This window comes from Narcine bancroftii, chromosome 4 (assembly GCF_036971445.1).
Source record: "Narcine bancroftii isolate sNarBan1 chromosome 4, sNarBan1.hap1, whole genome shotgun sequence".
NCBI lineage: Eukaryota > Metazoa > Chordata > Chondrichthyes > Torpediniformes > Narcinidae > Narcine > Narcine bancroftii.
Window position 1 is genome coordinate 201,017,407 of NC_091472.1, and position 14,583 is coordinate 201,031,989.

At 46.3% G+C, this 14,583-nt stretch overlaps 1 protein-coding gene across 3 annotated transcripts in view; it reads left to right on the plus strand.

The window, feature by feature from the left end:
* Positions 1–5,574, plus strand: part of dgcr2 (DiGeorge syndrome critical region gene 2) — a 56,795-nt gene extending 51,221 nt beyond the window's left edge. For all 3 annotated transcript variants that reach the window (XM_069933634.1, XM_069933633.1, XM_069933631.1), the window contains one exon: positions 4,767–5,574. In XM_069933634.1, the coding sequence (XP_069789735.1) occupies positions 4,767–4,987 (221 nt within the window). In that variant the 3' untranslated portion in view covers positions 4,988–5,574. The remainder of the gene's footprint in view (positions 1–4,766) is intronic.
* Positions 5,575–14,583: the final 9,009 nt, after the last annotated feature.

Consider the following 14,583-nt stretch of genomic DNA (forward strand, 5'->3'; position numbering starts at 1 on the left):
CGTGGGCTGTGATATGGTATGAGTTTCTCTGTCAGATGATTGCTTTACTTGCCTTGGGACAGTTGTTTGGTTCCAATTCCCAAACGTCCTTGAAAACATTACAAAGTCAACAGACTGGACCCCCTTTGCATTTTGAGTTCGAAAACACAGTTAATGACACATCAATCATCTTTTTCCACACGGTGGTTTGATGCAAGTTTATGACTTTCCCTGTCTTGATAGTTTAATAATTTCATCACCAGTGTTACTGCTCCCACTTTAATATTCCAATTTCTTTGGTCAGTTGAAATAAATTCCTTACAAATGCTATGATGGCATCAGAGCTCAGGTTTTAAGGGGTTAACTCCATGCATTTGATTCACGTAGGATATATGGCACAGATTCAGGTCTTTGGGGCCAAACAGTCCATGCTAATTTATGTTCTGCTTCTGCCAGTGTGATTCCCTATTGCCTTCTCCCTACTATGGTTGTCTCACTTTAATATCGATGACTCCAAGGTATTTTCACCACTCTTTGGGTTAACAGCTTTTATTCTGAATTCCCTGTTGGATTTCTGGGTGACTTTGCATTGATGTTAATCAAGAGAGTCTGCCTATGGGCTGCTGCATGTTCTCGAGCACGTTTCTGTATTGGCCTCTAGTTATGGTCTTCTCACGTGTGGAAACAATCCTCTCTGCAACCACTCTGTCAAAGCCTTTCTTAATGTCACACCTCTGTTCAGTCACTCCTTCAGCCTTTTCTCAAGAGAAAAGAAATCAGTCTGTTCTTCCTTTTCCTGGTGCATCATTCACAGGGCAGATTTCATCTCCACCTGAATAAGTGCAGCTGTAACAACGGTGAACAGTTTAACACCACCTGGGAGAGCAGAATGCATAATTGATCCCCACTTGGTTAGATTATCCAGGGTCCGAAGTGAGCGCCAGAAAGTGGCATGGAGGTAAAAGATCAGATTAAATGGAGGACATCCCATCTATTTTTGGTGCTCTATACCCTGCTCTTAGTTGCCTAGGTTCTGATAGTAGGTTCCAAAGCTGTGACTTCTCAAGGAGGGCAGCAGACATCTGGAGACTCACCTCCTACAGGTTCTGTTCCAAATTGAACAGTAGGCTCATTTGGAAATGTATTGTGCTCTATGACTGGGTCTAAATACCAGATAGCACCTTCATCAGAAAGGTTGCAGGGGGCATCTTTGAGCAATTGGGGGTGGCCTGGAACACCCTGGTTCCAAACAGCACAAGCTAAATCTGCATCGTAAGTCAAAGAGCAGCCCCACAACAGTCTCTTTTGTGGCCTGCATTTTGTTGTATGACACTGTTAATGAAATTAACTCTCCATGGCTCATCAAAGGCTCTGTCATGGAGAGCACACAGTTCCTTGATTTGTATATAACAGATCCTGGACCCACAACACCTCATTAGTCAGGAAAGCGCAGCAGTGCCTACACTTCCTAAGGAGGTGGGGGGGGGGGGGGGTGGTAAGGCTACAGCCCCCATCTTTTTAAAAAAATATATTATATTTTTGATTTTTAAATACTCAAACAAATCCAAATAAATAACACAATCTCTTTCAACAATAGTATATAACTTGTACACTATTTTTCCCCTCCCTCCCACACCCTAATATACCACAAAGAAAAGATTATACAAGTTAAACAAATACAAAGAACCAATTATCAGTTAGGCCACAAATCTTTGAGAAGTCAAGAAAAACCCAAAGTAACCTAAAATAAAAAGGATAAGGAACCAAGCACGTCCACTGCGCCTGACCCACTTCACTGATCTCAATCATTTCACTACGGGCACAAATTGTTGCATTTCCTTGATTCAGAAGGGGTAGAATTCTATGCGGACCAATGTGTTGCAGATAAGGCTGCTACACCCTAATAAATGTATCATATTTCCTCCTTAAATTATATGTGATTTTATCCAGGGGAATACAACTCTTTAAAAAAAAAGGCACGAAGAGGCTTTGGCAGACAGTAAAAATAAATCCAAAAGGGTTTCTATAAGTACATTAAAAGTAAAAGATAAGTGAGGGATAAAATTGGACCCCTTGTAGATAGTGAGGGTAGGCTGAGTGAGAAGTCAGAGGAAATGGGGGAAATTTTGAATGATTTCTTTGCCTCGGTATTCACTAGGGAAAAAATATTGAACCAGTTGAGGTAAAGAAAAATAGTGGGGAGGTAATGAAGCATATAAGGATAACCGAGGAGGTAGTGATGGCTGTGTTGAAAAAGATAAAGGTGGATAAATCTCCAGAACCGGACAAAATATTCCCAAGGACGCTCAGGGAGGCTAGTGGACAGATAGTGGGGCCATTAACAGAGATATTTAGGATGTCACTGGCCATGGGGGTAGTGCCAAAGGATTGGAGGGTGGTGCATGTGGTTCCGCTGTTTAAGAAAGGGTCTAAATGTAAACCTGGGAATTATAGGCCCGTGAGTCTGACATCTGTGGTGGGCAAATTGATGGAAAGTGTTCTGAGGGATGGTATTTACAAATATTTGGAGGTACAGGGATTGATAGGGAGTAATCAGCATGGTTTTGTCAGGGATAGATCATGCTTGACAAACCTGATTGAGTTTTTCGAGGGGGTTACAAAAAAGGTTGATGAAGGGAAAGCTGTGGATGTTGTCTATTTAGACTTTAGTAAAGCTTTTGACAAAGTTCCCCACAGGAGGTTAGGAAAAAAGGTGGAGGCATTAGATATAAATGAGGAGGTAATGAAATGGATTCAGCAATGGTTGGATGGGAGGTGTCAGAGAGTTGTGGTAGAAAATTGTTTGTCCAATTGGAGGCCGGTGACTAGTGGAGTTCCTCAGGGATCGATCCTCGGTCCACTATTGTTATATATATTAACGATCTGGAAGCAGGGGTGGAGAATTGGATAAGCAAGTTTGCGGATGATACAAAGATTGGTGGTGTTGTGGACAGTGAGGAAGATTACTGTAGATTAAAAGGTGATTTAGGAAGGCTGGAGGTGTGGGCTGAGAAATGGCTGATGGAATTTAATACAGATAAGTGTGAGGTGTTACATTTTGGAAAGGCAAATCTAAATAGGTCATATGCATTAAATGGTAGGCTATTGAGATGTGCAGAGCAACAAAGGGATTTAGGAGTTGTGGTAAATAGTACCCTCAAGGTTGATACTCAGGTAGATTGTGTGGTGAAGAAGGCATTTGGAATGTTGACCTTCATAAATCAGAGTATTGAATTCAAGAGTAGGGAGGTTATGATGAAATTGTACAAGGCATTGGTGAGGCCAAATTTGGAGTACTGTTTACAGTTTTGATCACCAAATATAGGAAAGATATAAACAAAATAGAGAGAGTGCAGAGAAGGTTCACGAGAATGTTGACAGGATTTCAAGGTTTGAGTTACAGGGAAAGGTTGTGCAGACTGGGGCTTTTTTCTCTGGAGCATAGAAGATTGAGAGGGGACTTGATAGAGGTGTTTAAGATTTTAAAAGGGACAGACAGAGTAAAGGTGGATAGGCTTTTTCAATTAAGAGTGGGGGAGATTCAAACAAGAGGGCATGGTTTAAGATTGAAGGGGGAAAATTATAAGGGGAACATGAGGGGAAATTTCTTTACGCAAAGGGTGGTAGGGATGTGGAATGAGCTTCCGACAGACGTGGTCAAGGCGGGATCATTGGTTACATTTAAGGAAAGACTGGATCGTTACATGGATAGGAGAGGACTGGAGGGGTATGGACCGGGTGCTGATCAGTGGGACTAGGAGGGTGAGGATTTGTTACGGCATGGACTAGTAGGGCCGAACTGGCCTGTTCTGTGATGTGAGTGGTTATATCTCCATATTTCCATCATGTAATGTTTAGTTGGGAGTCAGACTTCCACTTCCTGGCTACTGACAAGGTGACCTTCACAAACTTGGTATCTGGACAGTTTAAAACTCACTGTCATAATGTTTCCCAGAAGGTACAACTCCAGATCCTGGGGATAATCCACCTATGTAATTGTTTTCAGAGGTCCTCCCAGAAGGATCTCACCTTTTACACAGCCAGGTTGAATGGATAAAGGTTCCAATTTCCAGACAGTGTCCTGTCTGGCTGCATCATTGTATGGGACGGTAGCTGCAACGCATTGGACTGGAAATCAACACAGGAAATGGTATAGAAGATCACTGGAATCTCCCTTCTTCTGACAATTAAGTTTTAAATTTAGACATACAGTACAGTGACAGGCCCTTCCTACCTATGAGCCCATGCAGTCCAAAACTGTAATTAGTCTACAACCCCCCCCCCCCCCCCCCAAACCGTACATTTTGATGGGTGGGAGCTAACCGGAGCACCTGGAGGAAACCCAAGCATACAAGAGGACGTACAGACTACACCAGATTCAAACACTGGTGCTGCAATAGCGTTGCGCTGACCACTACACAATCATTCTGGGAGTGTTGCTTAAATAGGGCTTAAAGAATTGTAGAAGACTCTTTCCATCCACCGCACAGGATCTTTGACCCAGTGCCATCATGAAGGAGGTACAGCAGCATCACAGTCAGGACTGCCAGGCTGGGAAAAAGCTTCTTCCCGCAGGTTGTGAGATTGCTGAACATTCTCCTTTAACCAATTAAATTATTCCAAAATAATTATGATTATTTATTGTAAATTATATCTATATATTTGAATTTTTTTTTGTTATATATGCTATGTATGTGCACCATGGTCTGGAGAAACGTTCTTGTGTCTGGGTGTATGTGTACAGTCAGATGAAAACAAACTTGAACTTGTATATATTTTGTTTTCAGACGGTGGTCATGGGCAAGTGGTGGGACAAAGCAGCCAAGTTCCCGTGGCCGAGGGCGTCGTGGGAGAGCCGAATGATGCAGGCAGCTTTCCTCTCGGTGCAGTCACCGAGGAGCTGGATGTCCCAGCTGGCAACAGTCCCTTGTTGGTGCCCCAGCCTGCCCACTCAGAGAGTGCAGCACTGAGCCACATCGGGCACTCCTCAGTAAACACAGTGGTATAAATAGGAAGGGAAGGGGATTAATCATCGTTTCATGGAATTTGGGCAAATGTTTGCACAGTGCTATGTTGACAATACCAGTCAGATATCTTAACGAGACTTTGGTTCTGGTTTCCAGCAGATTTCCCTGGTTTGATGAATGAATTGATCCTTTGTGTATATATTGATGATGGAATGCAGCACGTTTCCCAGTTCACGGGTATCATAGGACTTTAGAACCCTAAACGGCAGCTGGTTTTCTTTTGTGTTTTTTTTTAAAAATAGACTTTGCATAAAATACAGGGCTTAGAATCAAGAGGCTGGATCAGACATGTGAGATTGGTGGTTCTGTGAGCATCACCAATTGGATATGCCAGGGCTCTCAGAATGGCAGTGGATCAGACCCAATCCTTGGAAAGTGATGTGCTATCTCTGGGCTCATGGAGGTTTTACCGATGAAGCCAATCCACGCTGTGGCCTAGGTGACCCAGAGTGAAAGGTAGGTGGGTGGTTATCAGTGTCACTGGCAGTTAGGATCAGGGAAGGTGGTGTGGTTCTGGGGCCGGTGGAGAGTCCTTGGAGGGGGGGTGCAAAGCAGTCCCGTTGGCACTTTGGGGGAGGGGTGGGTGGGAGCAGTGCCCTGGGGAAGGGTGGTGACGGTCCTGGTACATCGGGTGGGGTGGGGGGGGGAACAGTCTCTGTTAATGGGTGGGGTGGGGCTGGATTGCAAGCTTCCTCACACTAGGAGGGTCGAGAGGTTTCCTCTCTGTCATCAGCTTTCACAGTGGGACATGTGTGGACAAGGACTGTTGCTTGTTGCAGGCTCCTGGGATTAAGAGTCTGCACTAGAAGCACTGCACCTCCACACTGGGGGGGTCCTGACATGGTTATTTTTTTTAAACCAGTACTGTATCAGTACTAATGTTTAATAAACTGCGACTGGAGGCAGGCTGCCGATTAGGCAATATTGAGAGCAAGTCCTGTGTATTTTTCAAGTAAACTGGCACGCCCTTTCTCCATTCCATGCTCCCTTCCCTCGAGATTTCACTGTTGATAATATTGATCATTGCTATGGATGCAATTAATAATGAAATGGTCAACAATGTTGCTGTGGTCCTAATGATCACCTACGTTGATGTGATTGGTATGAATCAATGCTGTTTGTTCTCTATAGGTGGATGATAATCATGTTGATGTGATCTGTTGATACTGATCAAGGAGTTTGAAGGTGGGTGTGCTTGCTGGCATTTCTGTTGACTGCCTGTAGTAGCCATTTAGTTGGAAAATGTCAATTCAAATGGGGTTGTGGGTATTCTGCATTCTTTGTATCAGCTGGTCACAGTCTCTCCTCTCATTTCTCAAATAAACATGTAAATATGCATGGGCTCACAACCCTGAGAGGGGTGGTAGAAGGTTGTTATTCACATTGGAGTTTTGTGACCAATGGTGTGCTGCAGGGATTGGTGCTGGGCCGTTGTTGTTTGTCATTTATACATTGAGTATTTGGGTGAGAATGTAGATGGTGTGGTTAGTAAGTTTACACCCGTGGACAGTGAAGAAGGTTGTCTCAATTTATAACAAGATCTAAATTAACTGAAATTGAACCATGGCATTTGGCATTTAACTCTTGACAAGCGTGGGGTGTTGCATTTTGGATCATTAAACCAGGGCAGGACTTGCACAGTAAATGTGGGGCCCGGGGGAGTGTTGCCGGACGACGCGGGGCCCGGGGGAGTGTTGCGGGACAGACACGGGGCCCGGGGAGTGTTGCGGGACAGACGTGGGGCCCAGGGGAGTGTTGCGGGACAGACGCGGGGCCCGGGGGAGTGTTGCGGGGCCCGGGGGAATGCTGCGGGACAGACGCGGGGCCCGGGGGAGTGCTGCGGGACAGACGCGGGGCCCGGGGGAGTGCTGCGGGACAGACGCGGGGCCCGGGGGAGTGCTGCGGGACAGACGCGGGGCCCGGGGGAGTGCTGCGGGACAGACGCGGGGCCCAGGGGAGTGCTGTGGGACAAAAAGACCAAACGGTACAGGTACATAGTTCCTGAAAGTGGTAATACAGATGGACAGGGTTCTGAAGGTGTTTGGTAGCTTCCTTTCAATGGCCAAGGCATAGAGTGCAAGATGTTGCAACTGTACAAGATTTTGGTGAATCCACACTGGGAGAATTTTGTGCAGTTCTCATCCTCCTTGCTGAGGAAGGAAGTCATGAAGCTGAAAGGGGTGCAGAAAGATTCACAGGGATGTTACCAGAACTGGAGAACTTGAATTGCAAGGAGAGACTGGATATGCTGGGGCTTTCGAAGCGTTAGGAGGCTGACGGGTGACTTTATAGATGTATATAAAATCTTGAGATGCGTAGCTGAGGTGAATGGTCACTGTCTTTTTCCCAGGGTACTGGAGTCTAAAATGTAGAGGTTTTAGGTGAGGGGGGAAAAGATTTAAAAGGGACATGAGGGGCAACCTTTTTTGTACACTGGGTGGTGGGTATGCGGAACGAGCTGCCAGAGGAAAAGGTAGAGGCAGTACAATTGCAGCATTTAAAAGACATTGAGACAGGTGCATGGATAGAGGGATATGGGCCAAACACAGTTAATGGGACTAGCTCAGGTAGGCAACTTGGCCGGCATGGACACATTGGGCCGAATGGCCTGTTTCCATGCTCTATAACTGACTTTAATTATTCAAACACCGCAGTTAACAGACATTTGTAGTTTGTGATTTGAACTTTCTGTGGCAGTGGAAAGATTTTGATACTCAGTGAATCCCAAGTAGAGATTAAATTTGATACCATTATTAGATCCATGTGTTTGTCCAAGTTTCCATTTTTCACTTGTTCTTTTACCACATCATGTAAGTACTGATTCACTGTCTTGTACTTCAGTTAACAAAATGAAATGCCAAATAAATTCTGAAGTGGAAGGAACTCCTTGTGATATTTTTCTCTCACTTCCTATCATCATACATCCCACATTCACCAAGATGACTGTTGGACCCTCAACGTGTCGCGCCCCCCCCCCCCCCCCCCCCCCGAACCCAGTGTGATGCTTCTACAGACTGTTGTCAAATCAAGACACATAATCGGTTTTCCTGTGCAATAACAGATTCACAAGTCAGTTATTAACCAGAAGCTGACCTGTGGATTGGCTGGTTTTAATTGAGAATAACTCAGCACTGCTGTCTGGATCCTAACCCATGGGTTTTAGTGTAATGGACGTAGGAATTTGAATGTGGAATAACAAAAATCCAATGTGGATGATGAACTGGAATTGAGTTTGGCTGGTTCTCTAACAAGTCCGGAGTAAGTTTCATTATCCGAGTGTGGTCACTGGTACTAATTTAATCTGGGAGCACAGTTTTTATTACAGAATGGTTACTGCAAAGGAGATTATTCAGCCCAACAAATCTGTTCTGGCTTTGTACCTGGGGGTTGGATTGGTGGTGTTGCATAATCTGGGGGTTCTGGTGTTTTAGTAGACTGACAAATAAGCAGGAATGGATTTACTGTTGGCACCTTCAGTACCAGGTGGACCATTGTTTGGATCCACCAATGGAGAATCCAGTCAGAATCCCCACAACCGAAACAAGTTCCAGCCTGGAAATTAAATGAGTCGTTCTGATGAAATGAGGGGTTGTGTGTATAGCATGGAAAAATTAATTGGGGGGGGGGGGACTTCAGGGATTTTGTGAACAGAAACCTGGGAGTCAGAGTAGAATTGAATGCAGATGTATGGGCAAGGTTGGTATCAGTGACTGAAATATAACTTGGGCTCCACATGGGCTGTATTAAACATAACGCATCTGAGTGAGTTAAAGCTTAGAAATTTGGTGGGTTACAGTAAATAAATCCGAATGGCTATCCGGGAAATAAATCTGAGTAGCTATACGGGAAATAAATCCGTGTGGCCATCCAGGAAACAAATCTGCGTGGCCATCCAGGAAACAAATCTGCGTGGCTATCCGGGAAACAAATCTGCGTGGCTATCCGGGAAATAAATCCGATCCAAGGGATTGGTGAGGTTTTATTATGGAATCAGCAGTGATGCTCAAGGACGAGAAAATTGCCACTTTTATAGAAGAAAGGATGCAAAGGTAGGGAAGCCCAATAGTTACATGCAGATCAGTGGTGGGGGAAATTACTGGAAGCATTTAAGGGCAGAACTAGCAGTCCGTTAGATGAGTGAGGATTAATTTGTTCAAGGCAAATCGTGTTTTCGTTAGAGCTGAAGGAAATGCAGTGATGCAAGGATATATATATATATAAACATAGAGGCATCTACAGAGCCTCTAGTTAAAGAAAATGCCCAAAATTAAAGGCTCTGGAATAAATGCTGTCGGAGTAGGATGTTTAGAACATTTGCAAAGTAACGGAACCACAGTTTTCAGGCTGGAGTGAAAAGTTGATTGGAGTTCCCGGGGTGGGGGGTGGAAGGGACAACTGCCACGTTCAGAGAGGGGGTGTGGTGGGCTGTGAGGGAAGTAATAAACTTCACAGAGATTGAATGGGCTTGTAGTAGAGATTGAATGGTAGATGAAGTCCAATGCTGAGAAGTGTTTGATTTTTAAAATTTCAATTTAAGGGACACAGCCCTTCTGGCCAACAAGCCACCACCACCTGTTTACACCTATGTGACCAATTAACCCCGTGCGTCTTTAATGCCAGGTGGGAGGAAATCCCGGCAGTCACAGAGAGGACATACAAACTCCCTGCAGGCAGCAGCAGATTCGAAGCTGGGCTGCTGGTACTGTAAGTGCGTTGAACAATGCACTGCGCTAACTGACGTAATCTGACACACTGATGGGTGGATTGAGAGGTATTTGAATCGAGAAGAGCAATTCTAAAAGCGGTTCAGAAACCATCGGGGGGGGGGTATGTGTGTGTTATTGAAAGTGGTGGGGCAGGTTAGAGAATGCAGTTTAAAAGTAAAAGCATATGTAATTCTTGGTTTTAAGAACAAAGCAGAGAATACTTCAATGAGGAAATCACAATGAACTCTCTAAAATCAGCAGTTCTGAGCTTCCCACTTGAGTAAAGATGTCAATCGTGTGAATAGGGTGCAGAAGAGATTGCACCAAAGATTCTGTCGCAGAGAGATTTGAGTGAATGCAATACGAGATCTGGATCTTTTAGGGAATGAGTCAGGACAGGTGACAGAAGTGTGTGTCAGGGAGCATTTTAGGTTCAGTGATCATAATGCCATTAGTTTCAAGTTAATTATGGAGAAGGATAAGTCTGGGTCTTGAGTTGAGATTCTAAATTGGACCAAGGCCAATTTTGAGGAAATGAGAAAGGATCTAGAATGTGATTTACCAGGAGAATATCTCCTGGGTTAAGATAGGTTTTCAGGCAAGGATGTGCAAGGTAAGTGAGAGGTGAAATTTTGAGAGTAGAGTGTTTGTATGTTCCTGTCAGGATTAAAGGCAAGGTTCACAGGCATAGGGAACCTTGGCTTTCGGGGGATATTAGGGATCTGGTTCGGAAGAAGAGGTATTAAGCAGGTATAGGCAACATGGAATAAATGAGATACTTGAGAAATATAAAAAATGCAAGGAAAACTTCGAAAGATATCAGGAAGGATAAAAGGCTAAAAGAAGGCATGAGGTTGCTTTGGAAGACAATGTGAATGAAAATCCTAAGGGTTTCTACAGGTATATTAAGAGCAAAACAACAGTAAGGAACAAAATTGGTCCCCTTGAAGATCAGAGTGGTCACTTTGTATGGAGCCAAAAATGGTGGGGGCAGGTTCATCCATCTGTTTAGGTCGTCCTTAATTTTTTTGAGCAAGAAGGTTTAATTGAGTTTATATAAATTTTGTAGATTATTATCCACCCTGACTCCCAGGTACTTAATTGCTCTTTTGTGGCCTCTTCAAATGTCTGATTTATTTGAATTGACTATAGTCCCCTTTTGTAAGTGGCATAATTTTGCTCTTGTCCCAATTAATCTTGTAGCCAGAGGCATTCCCATAATCCTCCAGGGTAGAGTGAAGCTTGGTCAATGAACTTGCTGGGTCTATCAGATATATCAGCAAATCATCCACAAATAGCTTGATTTGATATTCTTCCCGGCACACTATGAATCCCCCCATTGTATGGCTTCACCCAGCAGTTCAATAGCCAAAATGAATAGACCTGCTGTAGATGGAGATGCACACCAGCCCACAAAATGGCTGGCAACTGCGTGGACCTGGAAGGGGGGGGTGGGGTGGTGACACCAACCGTCATCCCAGGTGACCACCCACACGGTGGGAAGATGGGGAACTCTGGTGGGAATGCCGGCCAATCCCAGTCCAGCGCTCTGATGATGCAGGCCCCTGACGTCAGCACTTGAGGCCCATATAAGCGCGACAGCCAGAGCAATAAACCAGTCTCGTTTTCCAAGGTTTTGGTGTGCGTGCCATTCTGCTCCACAGCCATGCGGTCTCACTCAGGCTCCCAATGTTTTGGGTGTTGCAGCCACACGTGGTTGGAGCAGGTCAAGGTTCAGTTCCAGCTTCGACACATCGCTGATAGTGACACCTGGTACTTCTATGTCATGACTGCACTCAATCAGGACTCAGCGGCAAGGGTCGTAGATTTCCTATGGCAGCCTCCAGAGCAAGGCAAATATGTGGTTTTTGAAGAGCTACTAACCTGCACTTACAGGCCCTCCCAGTGCGAATGCGCCACGTGATTGTTGCATATGGATGGATTGGGGGACAGGGCCCCATCCGCCCTAATGAGTGAGATGCTCTCTTCACCCGAGGGCCACAAACCTTGCCCTGCTCTTTCTGGAACAACTGCCCAAGGATATCCGACTCTTGCTCACAGACGAGAACTCGGCGACCCTCGGAGGGTCGCAACCCGGGCGGACATGGTCTGGAGAGTGAAGGAGACCAGCACCATCATAGACCACATAAGTAAGCCCCACAAACAGCCGACTGCGAGACCAAGACCAGTGGAAAGGCAAGTTAATACCCGGGACAGTTCTGCCGCCCACCCTGTGAATTTCCGGGAAACGGCCTGGCCAACGGTCATTGATGGCTGCAGTAATGCCTCCCTCTACATCTGGGTCTCGCTGTGGTAGGCGTTTCCTGGTTGACACTGGTGCCGAGATAAGGGTCCTACCCCACCACCCCCACCCCCCGGCAGGTATCGACACCCACAATGGCAAGTAGGGCCCAGCATTGAGGGAAGCCAACAGATCCTCCATCCAGACTTTTTGGACCCGCGCTATTCCATTCGGTTTGGCATCAGCTGCTTTACATGGACCTTCCCCCTTATGGCAGTGGAGCGACCGCTCCTGGGGGCTGACTTCCTTCATGCCCACTGCTTGCTGGTGCTTGCCAGAACTTTTCACTCTCTACCTCTGGGTGAAGCTGCCAAGCTACCCCCCCCCCCCACCCCCCCCCCCCCCCCCCCCACTGGACTCTAACACTCTCAGACAATAAATTTGCCTGCATCCTAGCGGAGTTCCTCTCAATAGTTCTCCATGGCCAAGCTAAAGCACATGGTAAGACACTACATATTGACCGAGGGTCCCCCGTTCCAACTCCCTCCTGAAAAGCTCAGCCTGGCAAAGGAGGAGTTTAGAAAATGGAGGAGCTGGGAATTGTGCAGTGTTCCGACAGACCCTGGACCTCTCCCCTCTACATGGTGCCCAAATTAGCAGGGGGTTGGAGTTCATGTGGTGACTACTGCCGCCTCAATGAGGCCTCCACGACCAACAGATATCCCGTGCCCCACATCCAAGACTTTGCTGCCAACCTGCATGGGGCATGGGTGTTCTCCAAGGTGGTCCTCATATGGGGGTACCACCAAATCCCAGTTCACCCCCAAGATATCCCCAAGACAGCAACTTTGGCATGTTTGAATTTCTCCACATACCCTTCATCTAAAGAAAGCTGCACAAACTTTTCAGTGGATAATGGATGCAGTGGGCCAGGACCTCCCATTTGCGTCCATCTATTTGGATGATATCCTCATCCAGTTTTTTTAAATCCTTGACCATTCAGACCAGTCCGCTGGTTCCACGATGAATCCCCGAAAAAACTAAACAAAAAGATAAAGGGCAAAGACAGAAAAAACACACGGTACAACAACAAACCCCAACCCCTCCCCCTGTTCCCTTCTCTTATTCCCCCCATCCTTCACCACCCCCCGCCCTGGCGATCGCATCTCCCGTGCTGTTGCCATTTCCCCCTATCGTTTGGTCTGTGTAGTCTACACCCCTCCCTTTCATCTTTCTCCTCCACCCTCACCCCAGAGTCCTCCCCGATCCTTTCCCATTTCTCATTTCCAATACATTTTCATAAACCCAATATTTACATCAAAATATTTTCCATTTGGTAGCAGTTGATTATGGTGACATACATTAATCCCCGGTTTTATTTTTTTACCCCGAGTACAAATTGCTGTGCCTTTCCTAGGTCCACAAAGAACCTCCTTTCCTTTTCTTCCCCCCCACCCCCGGAGGTACCACTTTCAGAGTGGCCGGGCGCCTAAGGATACACACATATCCCTTCTGTTTCACCAATCTTCACTGATTCAAATTCTTTTCTGCACTTAAAAGGTGCTTCATTGATATCAGGCTAGAAAAATACTTTATACCCCTCTATTTCTATCAACTACCCCCCCCCTTTCTCACACCGACGGCTGCTGCCCCCAAATTCTTTTCCAACCTGGCCGTCACCAGGACCAAGTGGGGTTTCTGCCCGAGGCCCAGTTTCGAAAGGGGTGCGTGCCCTCTCCACCTCCACCCTCTCTCCCAGTATATCTCTGCCCAGCACTTCCTGGATCCAGCTCTGGAAAAAAAACTCACAGGATTCTTCCCCTTGATGCTCCCCATCAACCCCACTATTTATATTATTTTGACAGGAATAATTTTCCAGGGCATCCACTTTATCCCTCACCAATGCGTCCAATTAGTGTTCCACCCTATTCTGTCCACTCTGTCCTCCACATCTGCCATTCTCCCAGTTAGGCCGGAGAGGACACTCCAGTTTTTCTGGTCATGCCCTGGGCTCTCCTGTACACTGCCTGGAACAACCTCTCCTCCATTAGACCCAAGGCCTCCCAACACCTCGCGCAAGCAGAGCTCCAAGCTCCCCCTCCCTCTTTTGCCTTGTCAACATCCTTTCCAGGCCTCGTGGCTATCCTTATTACTGCTGTTGCCAATATGGTCTCCGTTGCCACCGCTCCCATTGTTAGCGCAGCATCTCCCGACCCGACGCCGGATCTCCTCGCCACTGCTTCCCAACTTGTGCTTCCCAGTCGATCCGTTCCACTGACTGCAGTTCACCTGTCGCTGTCGGCGCGAAAGCGCCCTTCCTGATGCGGGCTGCACATCATCGGACCTCAAGGTGGCATCGTCATTTCCCCCACCACGAGGCTCCCCCACCACGAGGCACCCCCAGGTTGATCTCCTGGCACTGGAGCGGATTCCTTGCTTCTCTTGGCAGTTTTATCTCTTCCTACACCACTAGTGAGTACTTTGTTTTTCTTGGTTTATTTTCCTTGTGGATCTGGAAGCTCCTTGCGATGCAAACAAAAAATGAGTTGGGGGTGGGTGAGGAGGTCAGATGTTTTCTTGGGCATTTGTCATCGAACAATGAGTTCCCAGGAATAATTCTGGCAGCGAG